Below are 12,266 nucleotides of genomic sequence, written 5' to 3' on the forward strand. Positions count from 1 at the left end.
TCAGTAGAATTCAGGTGCAGATCTTTTCCTTTTTGGACCATTTTGACAATCCAAGGTTGCAAACATAGAGAAGGTAAAAAAGCTAAGCCTTTGGTTCTTATTTCAAGACTTCTAATTCAGTGTTGAAAAGAAACAATTGCTTTATTTGACTGCAGAGGGGAAGAAAAGTCTATGGTAGGATGAACATACCATGTTAAGTCAATGGACCTAGGTCTTGTTAGATGCTGGTAATGACAGAACGATTCTAGACAGTATCTGCTCAGTCTTGCAAAAAGATTCATTGAAAATCAGCTCTGAAGTTTATTCCGTGAAGGTCAAAGATTTATAAACATGAATCTATGCAGCTTAATTTGTGCCCAGATTACAAGACTTTTAAATATACAAGATTAAAGTGTGTTCTATATAGTAATACACCTGTCATAAAACTACCTTGTGTGCTAACATGCAGATTTCTTATTCCCCCCCCCCTCAATTTCAGTTTACAAACAGACTGTCTTTGATTTATGCTGACATTCCTGTGGTGTTTACTTTCCAAAGCCATCCTGCACCATGTATTTATACCTGCAAGAAACATCAAAATAGAAAAACAAGGCTTTTTGCAGTGAGCATGGCAACAAGCACTTGCTCCACAGACTCAGACTTCTACTTATGCAAGAGGATACTATGGGCAATCACTTTAAACACTCTTGTCTGGATCTTCAGGAGGCATAAGAAAGATCGCTATTACGTTTAGTGGCACTCTGCATCCGCATTCAGACACATAATGGGTCTATCTGAGGTTATTTCTTTAAAAAGGCAGGATACTTGTTACCTGGATGGCAAATGACTACAAACAATGAGAAACTTTATTGCGCCTGGAATGCCTTTGGATTTGCACAACAATTTACACATTGTGCATGCAATGTACATTAAATAGACAAATTTCCTATTTGATAGAACTAACAATTTCATGAAGGAGAGGACATTTCCCTATTATGATAGTCAAACTTGACTTTTTACATTTTAAGGTTGTTGTTAGAACAATCTGAGATGCATGGGAGATATTTCTCAAGGAAATTATCACTGAGATACTCAACTTCTGTTCAGCACCAGACATGTTTTCTCATCCTTTAAGTGGTACTCTTCATCTACCAGGCATTAGGAATACTATTCTAGCTGCAAGGATCCATTCAGCTTTGTTTCCATCTTTTACTATAACTACGTGACATCTCTACCTGGATAAAAATCGGTCATAAGCAAGATTACCAGGGAAAATAACAAGGATCTTGCAGTGCCCCTTAAAATGTCAGCTTTATTTTACAACAGTGGAATCTTAGGCCTGTAAGCACTAACCCAAATTCAGACTCCAGAATTTCACTCTGTTTATTTTTATTATACTTGGGCCATTAGTGTTGAGCGGTGATGCATGATAGTATCGCACCTTTGGTAGCTGGCTCACCAATACTCTGTTTTTTAAGTGCTCTGGTATGATCAGGGAATAAATCTGGGCAGCAGATTTAATGTACTGATAAAATAAAATTAAATGATTTCCTAGAGGTCATTTCTGCAGCTGTGGGCAGACAAAAGGGATAGTATCCAAACCTCAAATACCTGTTTCCTTTAGGATCCACTAACTAGGTTGACAGCCCTGCTCCAAACTTCATTGGCCATTCTGGATAGCAAGAACCAGTGGGGACATTCTTACAAAATGCTTGTCAGTGTTCAAAAACATTAAGGCCAAGTGGGATTTAGCTGGAGCTCTCATGGGGGAAACCCCTCGCAGTCCTCCCCAGATGCTCTCAAGCATACTAATACTCACACACCCGACTTCAAGGGAAGAAAATACAGAAGTCTTTAGTACCACAGAAAACTGTTGCGTTGGAGAGACTGGCAGGAGGTGCTGGGGAGGATAAGAAACTGCTGGATATTGGACTGATTGAGAAGATGGCTGCATTGCCTGAACAGGCTGCAAAATAAACACAGTGAAAGACAATAAATACAACCCAGTTAGAAAAAGAGATAACAACAACAACAAACTCTGCTTCTGAGAACAAAGGTCTCAAACACAGCTCTGAAAATGCAGGTGACTCATCGCCAGAAGAGAACAAGAGGTCAGGTACTGTGATATTAGTCCTCATTTTAGCTTTCCACAAACAATTCCTTAGTACAGACTTTTCTCCTTATTTTCTTATATTTGGTGGCTGCTAGATAAAGTAAAGCCACAGCTACATCTTCTTATTACTGATGTGAAGCAAAGCCAAATTAGAATTTTACATTTAATTTACAGAGATAAAATGGAAGAGCAGCACAGTGTAAGTTTACATTCGGATTTTGCTGATAATGACTGATTTAACTCAGTGTGTCACAGGCGAAGGTATAATGACTGTAAAGCTGCTTCGGCAGAAAGTAATAGCAAGAAGAATTAGCAAAAAACAGGCTGCAAATTAATGACAGAGACAGGTCTGTCAGCCCGGAGCAGATGTTTACCTAAGTGAAAGAATAATTTTCTACAGCACTGTTGCCTTCGAACAGCTTTCCTATTTCTTTTATTTCCATCTATAGTTAAACTCGGCTCTTACAAAGGTTTGGAACCACCACCTTCTTCTAAAACAGCTGAGACCAAATGAAGAAACAAGAGCCATGTACACCAGTGCAAACACAGTAACATCAAAGCAACTGCAGTGAATTTAAACGTCACTCAGGAGAAACTGGGATGAAACTGTGCCAAATTATAACAGCACAAAAAGTACAGTAGATCTTGGCTGCTCTTAGAACAAGTAGGATATCCACTCCTTGCTGGAATAATTCCATTTGCCTGCCCTGCAGTCCAGCCTGAGTGAACAGACACGCAGCGTATAGTTTGAACCAGACCCAAGGTCTGCTGCCTGTGCTTAGCCATCACTGGCCATGTGCCATGGCCATCCGGGGTCCAGGGAGATGAAGCACCATGGCGTTAAGCCTAAACTCTGTTGCTGTTCCCCTCTACTGCTTATTGCTCAGAGTGGGGTTATGCCCAGAGTATGAGGCAAGGACAGAAGACAACTGGGGGTTTTTCTGGTGGGGTAGGGCTGCAAGAGAGCCTCCTACAGCACAGGCTTCATGTAACTTGAATGGGAGAGTTAGCAGGGCCCTAAGCTGTACTTGAATTTTTGAAGTCAACCCTACTGCTGTGGAAAGGGACAGGAAAAGGTCCACAGCGGATCACACAGCATCAGGATAAATTTGTGCGTGATGGGCCAGAGTCACAGAGAAAGCGCAGGACCCTTGAAGATCCACCAAGTAGTAATGTTTTCAAAGTTTGCAGTTCATATTCTCTACCTTCTCCTCCCACACCATCATTCTGGTTGGGTTCCAGTTCTGCCCTCAGCTTGGCAGACGATACCCCTGGAATGGTGGTGATGAAAATCTCCAAGTCTATTTGATCTGTGTAAATATTCTGCATATGGTATACCTAAGCTGCATGCCTCAACTCTCTTACCAAAAGAGAGACCCATAATGAGAATTGTACTCTAAATCTTTTTTACACTATTAGCATTAGGGATCACATTTGCTAAGTGTAGCTGTTAGTACAGTATAAGCCTACACATGGATAAAAATAGAGAAAATGTGGAGAGTAATTAAACAGTAGGAAGGAGAAACCATTAATATACATTCGTCTTTATTTTCAAAGCCATGGTAAGGTGGCTGGCAAAGAGTCAGTGTAGATCTGTGCTCCCACGCCTCCGCTCCCAGCAATTTGTACTGAACTACAAATTACCCTAGTCTGAAAATGAATGCTTCAGCTTCTATTTGCATGGCCATTTTCCCAAAAGAAATGTAAAGACTATATAGACATACCCCAACTAGCTTAACAGTCCTTTTCAAAATGAAACCATCCTTTAGATGGAATTTGAAAGGGAACTTTATTTCTCCAGCTGTTTCATCCACATTGCAAATACATAGTTTTCTTCAAAAGTAAAGAACGGAAAGCATTTTGTCTAGTTTGCACCCTACCCTCCCCTAACCCTCTGGTTATCCTCCACATCCCTCAGATCTTTGTTTCTTTGTCCAATGGCCACCACACCTACCTGTGTGACAAGGTGACTTGCCATTTGCTGCTGAGGCTGTTGAACCTGCTGAGGCTGCTGGGATGAAGGCTGTTGCTGAGACTGTCCCACCATCTGGCTCCTCATTGTCGGCTGGCTGCTGGGAGGATTGTATATTGCCGGTGTCCCATCAGGATTTACAAAGGGTTGACCTGAAATGAAACACACTTCCTTTGCTGAACATTTTAAAAAATGACTGTTTTCTGCATGAAATGACACAAACTTGCTCCAACTGATCACTAATTGACCCGCTACAATAGTAAAGTGATTCTTTTTCTCATTATATAACCAGCCATCTATTTTTTTTGCAGGCAAGGCTGATAACTGATATTTGTTTTGGCAGTACTAACCCCCAAGGAGTGAATAAAAGGTTGCCATGACTATAAGATGATTCAGGTGCTTTGGTTACTGGAAATCATTCAGTGATGAATCAATTAGTACTAAGACTGAAATCCGGAACAAACACTGAAAGCAGAGGATGTTTATGTACATTTTACATCCGTACAATGAAGGTTAACTCATAGAATCACAGAATGGCTTGGGTTGAAAAGGACCACAACGATCATCTGGTTTCAACCACCAGACCAGGCTGCCCAGAGCCACATCCTGGCCTTGAATGCCTCCAGGGCTGGGGAATCCACAACCTCCTTGGGCAACCTGTTCCAATGTGTCACCACCCTCTGTGTGAAAAACTTCCTCCTAATATCTACAATAAACCTCTCCTGTTTCAGTTTAAAACCATTCCACCTCGTCCTATCACTATCCACCCTTGTGGATGCAACTGTAAAGTGTATTCAACCACTCTTGACACACCATACTTCCCAGATATACAAGAAATAAACTACTGTTACTAACTTATTTACACGCTCTAGTAACAGTGCTGTTCTTTAGAGAGTGGCGCCCTACCACAGGACACAGCCCACGAGGTCATAAGGGAGGAAACAGTTAATATGTCTATGAAAATCTTTTATATAAGAAAAAAATTCTAGCCCAATTTTTACTAAAGGCAGAAGGCGCTAAGTACATAACAGTGCATAAGACGCTGAACTCTTTTTGCTTCAGATAGTAAAAAATAAAACATTAAAAAATGTGAGGACTCTGAGTAAGTGAAGTAAAGAGCTTGTGTTTTTTATACCTCCCTTGGTACAGGTAGCGCCCCTGCCTATTCCATCTATTCACTGCTTGGTGCTTTTTTGTTCCTTCCTCTTACTGTTGTAATCAGAACCACATGAGAAGAGCCAGACTAAGAAACCTTGCCTTCCTTCCCTTACCAATGTACGAGTATTTTCTGGATTAAGCCAAATTCACAGTGGGAAAGTTAGGGAAAGATCAAAGAAAATGGAAGGGAGGCATGGGTCAGTTGCGTGCATTAGATGGTTTCTTGTTTGTTGCTGTATAGACCCTGGGTGAAAATGGCACGGAGAGAAGTATCTGTGGCTTTTTTTCCTCCTCAACTTGGGAGTCTCAGGTTGCAGAAGTATTTTAGAGACTGGAGAAGGCCACAATAATGTTAATGTGCAGCATTTAACACTTAATCACGTCCAGCTGGTGTCTCCTCATAGATCTGGAAGACTCAAGGCCCAGTAAAGAAAAAGAGGTAGTGACAAGGGAAGTTTAGTTAAATGCAACCTTCTTATGAATCAACTGACTTTGCTGGCAAATAACACAGCACAAAGCTGCAAAGAAAGAACACGTGTAACAGAAATGCTGCAGACTGCTGTCCGAAGGGAAAACCACTTTGGCAGAGGCTTACAGAGAAAATGAATCCAAAAAGCAGTTAAGTGGGCTACAGGGAACTGGACTGGGTGAGCAGGGTAACAGGCTCCTGAAGCATGTGCCAGGCACTGAAATGAAGCCTTTAAGGAAGGCTTCATTTATATCAGCTCAGTGAAGGATGACAGGACGAGAAGTGAAAAGGTCTGGAAATGCTTATAAAGACATAAAAAAGACCTTTTAAGAAGAAATTTTGAAGTAGGTAACAAAAAGGAGAGGTCAGATGCCAATATGGAAGACATATGTAAGTTATGAACTGTGGCCTAAATAGAAGGGCAAAAGACTGCGATGCCATCTGAAGGAGTAAGAAATAAATGTAAATGCTCTTAAACAGTGAAAGGGGTTAAGTCAGAAAACATGTCAAGAGGAATCCTTTAAAGGGTAAAGCAGACTGGTGAGGCAGGTGAAAAGGAGAGTAAAAGAACACAGCTGCATAAACAGTCCCTACCCAAAGCAAGTCGAAGCTTCTCTATCTGGGGAAGGAGACAGCTGAAGTTGAGAAGTTGAAAGAAACTGTGAATATGTAAAAGCGTGAGTTGCCAACACCTGAGAAGGAGCTGAGCAGTGTAATGAGAGCAGGGAGGTGCTGACAGCATCTGTGGATGCCGTTAGAGGCTTGCAGTCAGTGAGTAGTGTGAAAGGAAGCAAAGATCTTAAAGGACACAGTGTTAGGATCAAAAGAGAGAAGACAGGAAGTAATCGCTTTCTAAAAGGAGAATAAAGAACTAAAGAATGATGTTACATAGAGAAAGAATCTATTCATTACAGGAAACAAAGCTCCTTTTTACTTTTCTTTCAACTGTCTTCTCTTCATCTATGTTTCTGACAGCATCCATCACTTTGATAGTCAAGCATAGCATCCAGCAATCTCTATGCCTCCTCCCTATGGAGCCTCTTTTGTAACGTTACTGTAATAAGATGCAAAGATTTTGAGTCCAAAGAGTAGAAAAATTTTACTATGTATTTTCCTGCATGTTAAAAACACAGCAGACGTTACAGTACAGACTGGCTTCCAGCACAGGTAACAGTGTGAAGCTATACATTTAAATCAATAATTTCAGTCCTTCCATTTCCTTTAGTATACATATATTTATTTACAGATAAGCTACAGAAATAAAGCATGCAGACTGAAAAATAATAACAATAAAATTAGAATGATTACATGCACATAAAAACAACTCATTCTGTGAATATTAAACATGCAGCAGACACAGAACTCTTGATTATGCCCTTGCAGACAATGAGACACACCAAAGGGAAGACCAGGCACTCTGATCTAGTGGCAGCACTGACAGGCATTATGCCTGTGGCACACAGACTCCCTAGGTACCAAAGAAAAACATGAGCTGGCTGATGCAAACTGCTGAACTGCCACAACCAATGCAGGATATGTTTCTCTTAAACACCACTGATGGCCTGCAAGTGTAGTAAGCTGCAACCTTTATCTTTGCTATAGCCAGGAACGGATACAACCTCTGAGCAGTCAGTTTGACTGGAGGCAGCAGTGATTCCTTCCACTTGTTTCAGCACTAGCATTTGAATTATAGATGAATTTCTGCCTAGGCCTGATGTGTTCTGAATGAAAGCACACAAATTACCTTTGTCTGTATTGTCCAAGAAATTCTGATGTTGCAGATAATACTCTCAGCTTCCAGCACAATGGAAATAGTGAAGTCCATAAACATGAGTTTTGTAGGATATCCACCTTCCATTCAGTTCTCTCCCATAATTTGACTTGTTAAGAAATGTCTAAAAACTCCCTTTACACTGACAAAATTAGGCTCCCATATCAAGAATATCATAACTTAAAAACAACTACACAAACAATGAAAGCTTTAGAAAAGTAAACGTATGCACAGGTTAATAAGTCAGCTCTGCCTAGAAAGAACTTAACACATTTGAACTTAAACAAGAATATCTAACTGACCACAGATACGCTGACAGATACTGATCATCTCCAGATATTTCTATCTCTATATGCCCAAGTAGAGCTTGGTTTGACAGTTTTTCAGGAGTGTTTCTCTTAAATGCTTTCATCTTTTCTCAGTTCCATTCTAACTCAACATCAGTAGCGAACTCATGGATCAGCTCTACACATTTGCACCCAAAGACTGGAGTGCAGAGGTGTACTATACACAAAGTACTGGTTATAAGTAATAATCCCTGAACTAAAAGCTTCTGAATGCTCCATTGAGGACTTCGAAAAAAATCTTTTGGAGTTTGACTGTGAGCTCCCTGTTGAATGGAAAATTCAGTGCACTGTATGCTTTGTTATTTTAATCCTAGCATAACTCAGCTAAGGATGACAGTACAGCTAATCACGGTCACTGAAACAGTGCAAATCACTGAAGAAGCATCACAGTCTCAGCCTCCCTGAACCTTTTTAATGCTGTCAGTATAATACTGTGGGGAGTAATAGCGTAACATTATCTTGACTTCATCTGGACCATGGGGGGAAACAAACTGCCTTAAATTTTCAGCAAGCGCTCAAGTTCAAGCTGAGTGGCTTCTAAAACACTTGGATGACAGCGAGTGCCTAGTTAAAACTGCAGTTCTAAGCACCAGAACAACAAAGAATTGAGATGACAACTTTTTTTCACAAAACTTCATGTTTACATGCTCACGTAAGAAAACTAACTCTGCAGCACTATTTCAAATGCTTTTAGAAATACTTCTATTACTAAGTACAAGCTCTAGAACTTCGAGCATCGTATTTTACTTGGACTATAGACTCAGAATCATCAAGGTTGGAAAAGACCTAAAAGATCATCCAGTCCAACCGTTCACCTATTACCAATAGCTCCCACTAAACCACGTCCCTCAACACAACATCCAGTCTTTCCTTGAACAATGCACCACATCTCAGCACACTGGATATGGAAGAGTATATTTCCCTACTAAAGTTAATGGGTCCTCAGAGGATTCACAGCCAAGGAATGCCACGATTTCACAGGATGAATACCCTGCCCATGACTGCATGAGCATTATATTTTGCATTACTTCCCACCTATGCAAACAAGAATTGTTCTGACGTGCCAGGTGACATGAATAACACTGAAATGCACATGGCAGGAATGCACCGTACTGACCTGTGTGTGGGTTGAGCAGGATACTGCCAGGAGGTATCCCTGCAGCTTCAAGTGGAAGAATGATATAGCTGGTGTTGCTGGGAGCCACCTGGCCACTCATCCCATTCTCAGGGTAGGACACGCTGCCTGAATTGCTGGCTGTCAACCCGGGGACAAGAGGTGCACTTTGGAGAGGCTGATGTATTCGTGACAGGGATCCTGAGGAGCCAGCACTGCTGGAAGACTCTGAGCCTGAAAGAGAGACAGAGCCACAGTTATGAGGGACCCAGGCTCCCACCAGACAGGTTGCATACACAGGGACAAACATAAGCAGTAGTCCATGCCCAGCTGGGGTTTTGTTTTCCCTTCCCATTGAGCTCAGTATTCAAATTAATATCTAAAATTGACAAGTTTGCAATTCAACCAGCTAAACCAAACATAATAACACGCATCTGTGACCAGGAGGAGGGGAGTTTCATTCTTTTAAAAACCATATGTAATTTCCAAACTTCAGAGATTTTACTTGCGTAATGCTTTCCTCCTAAGATATCACAGAAGCATCCTGTTATCTAACAAACACAGTGTCTTTCTACAGATTCTAAACCCCATCTCCATATGGTAGCAAGGCAGCTACAACAGAAACAATTCTCTTATACAAGCTGTGCTCTACTTGCCATTGGCAGGACCCTTAAACTGCTTCTCCAGCATCTAATCAAGAAAGTGGTAGGGATTTCAGAAGACTTTTCTTTACATTTCTATAAATATACTCCGAAGTTGCCTTAATGTACTTGTTATTTATATCTGTGCATATTGAGGCTGGAAACATACAGATTATTCCTGCATGGACAGTTCTATTTATTTCATCATTTAATATCTCCACATTTCTACAGTTGCAGAGATATTCTTGGAGATCATCATCAGCAACCTATGAGTGATACTCGGCATCCTCCTCCCAAATGTAAATGCAGATACAGGAGTTCAAATTTTCCTCCTGCAGGTCCTATTCTGCATTTCTGCGGCCATGCTATGTGCATTTCATACTGCTTATTTGAGTTCTCACTTTACACTCTCCTCTATTCTGCCACCCATGGAATTCAGTGGGTTAGAAAGCTACCTGAAGATTCCAGACTAGATTCTATAGCCCACCCCACCAGCCCGTTATTCTTTCTAAGCTTATAAATACTCTCAAACCTAAGTTCAAACTCTTCTCTCCCCATTTAGTGCAGTTCTCAAGAAGCACCATTAGCATAAAAGAAGATTGCAGCTATGACATTCTTTACTTTTCCTTCCTTTTCAACTGTTTTACAACTTCTTATCAGTTTAAGTCTAGATATATTAAGCCCAATAGATCCCAACACTAATGTTTGGAAATAACACCAATTAATCTCATCTCTGTAGCTGCGATTCCTAAATTCTTCTGAAAGGATCTCAGACTAAATGAGATTTTTGCCCCCATTATACAACCCAATGTCTTTTTTCAGTATGTAATGCTGGCTACTTCTAGATTCCTAAGTAATTTTCTCGCTGCTTCACAGTTGACATAATAGTAACCTTCACATTCTCATCGTTTCCCATTAATATATTTTAAAAGTGTTCTGAGAGATACAGCAGTTCAAAGAGCAGTGAAAGAGAATGAGACAAAAATCACAAAGTCTTAATAGCTTAATTTTCAGTTGGAGTGTGTGGAGGAATCATTAGTTTCCCAATATTCTGAGCGCTACTAAGCAATGCAACACATTTTGCTTTATTTTCTTCAGTTTAGGTATTCAGTATTTGTTGAATTTGAACCTCTCTGCTCAGCTCATCTTGTGAGACGGTGGTAAATTTCCCATTTCTTATCAAATGGACTCAAGTTCTACCCACTACTTGCTCCAGCTGGTGTTTTGTAGGAGCAGGACCACACTAAGCTTAGAAATCACAGGATAATAGGGGCTGGAAGGGTCCTTTGGCAATCAACTAGTCCAACCCTCTGCTACTGTGGGTTCCCTATTTGTCTGCTGCTTTCCTAAGTCACTTATATATTTGCATGTAAGACTCCTTGTTGTTTTTAATGAGAATGGTATGCTCTCGTGTGAGCACAATCCTTTTCTACAAGTTTCACTTCTAAAAATGAAATTAATCATTCAGCACAGTCAGCTGGTGGGAAGTGTACGACTGGAAGCAGTTGGCTTAAAATTTATTACCCACACGTCAGCATTCCTGCTATTACTCCTGGACTTGCAAAATCCATCAAGCTAATATTTGATGAAAAGAAATAATAAAGAAGCAGAAGTCCAGTTCCAAAACACAGACACAATATTCAAACAAAATTCACAGGATGTCTCATATATATATACTTTATATATATATATACTTCATATATATATATATATATACTTTATATATATTAAAAAGTTAACATACTGAAATGCCTGCAGCATGATAGTCTTTGTGTGACAGAAGTAGCAGTGAACACCTAACGGGAGAGATTAGATGGTGTCTCCAATTACTTGCCACCACTCCAAGGAAGCTAATGATTCCTGCAGATCTGTATCAATGCAGCTGATATCCCCACACAGCCATCTTTTCGTAAATGGGAGAGAAAGGAATATGCTCCAACAGATGTGCATTCCACACTATGGAAAATGCATTAAGAGAAGCTAAAGATGCAGCAGTGAGACCTTACATGCCTTCCAACAGTTACTGAAATAAACATAAAGCCACATACACAGGCACAGAGGACATCTCTTTGGAATATGTGTTGTCTTCTCTCCTAATGAAGTACATTAAAAACTATTGCAATGTGACAGTGAAAATAAGGTGACAGTTTATGAGCTATACTTTGTCTTGAAGTGCGTGGTTACAGATTGCATGGACTCGATCTTTGACAGCCATAGAGACACTCACAACTACACACAATTAGCCAGCCCTGAAAAGTCAACTCTGTCAGAGGAAAGCTATAGGCTTTCAGTTAGACTGAAGATAGACTGCAGTTTGTTACAGTATTAAGTCCTAATTTTGGCACTCGATTACAACCTAAATAATACATCTATGTATCTACTAAGCTGCAACATAATAAATTAAAAAACTTTATTTCAAGTGTAAGATCTGTATTTTTTAAGGGGAACAGTGCCTTCTCAGCAAACAACAGGTGCATGAAAGTAAAAGTCAAACAGCATGACAACCACATAATGAGTTTCAAACAGTTCCTTTTGTGCAGTCTGCAAGAATTAAGTATCATAATTCCTTTGCTAAACTCTTATTACCGTGCAGCTGAATGCAATTAGAGTGTAAGACTAATAGATATTGCTAGACTCCACTGCAGAGAACAGCATGTTCTCTGATCTGTCATTGCCAAGGGGGAGGCAAACTTCTTCCAGCG

General features: G+C 40.3%; 1 protein-coding gene across 43 annotated transcripts in view; it reads right to left on the reverse strand.

Annotated features, from left to right (window-relative positions):
• The window catches only part of ARPP21 (cAMP regulated phosphoprotein 21), a 177,431-nt gene that overhangs the window by 39,827 nt on the left and 125,338 nt on the right, over positions 1-12,266 (reverse strand). For all 43 annotated transcript variants that reach the window (XM_085538153.1, XM_085538170.1, XM_085538157.1 and 40 more), the window contains 3 exons: positions 8,927-9,157; positions 4,047-4,216; positions 1,841-1,945 (listed from right to left, as the gene is read on the reverse strand). In XM_085538153.1, coding sequence (XP_085394279.1) covers positions 1,841-1,945; positions 4,047-4,216; positions 8,927-9,157 — 506 coding nt within the window. The remainder of the gene's footprint in view (positions 1-1,840; positions 1,946-4,046; positions 4,217-8,926; positions 9,158-12,266) is intronic.

The sequence above is a fragment of the Coturnix japonica genome, chromosome 2 (genome assembly GCF_054131305.1).
Source record: "Coturnix japonica strain WE chromosome 2, WE-NBRP24, whole genome shotgun sequence".
NCBI classification, from domain to species: Eukaryota; Metazoa; Chordata; class Aves; order Galliformes; family Phasianidae; genus Coturnix; species Coturnix japonica.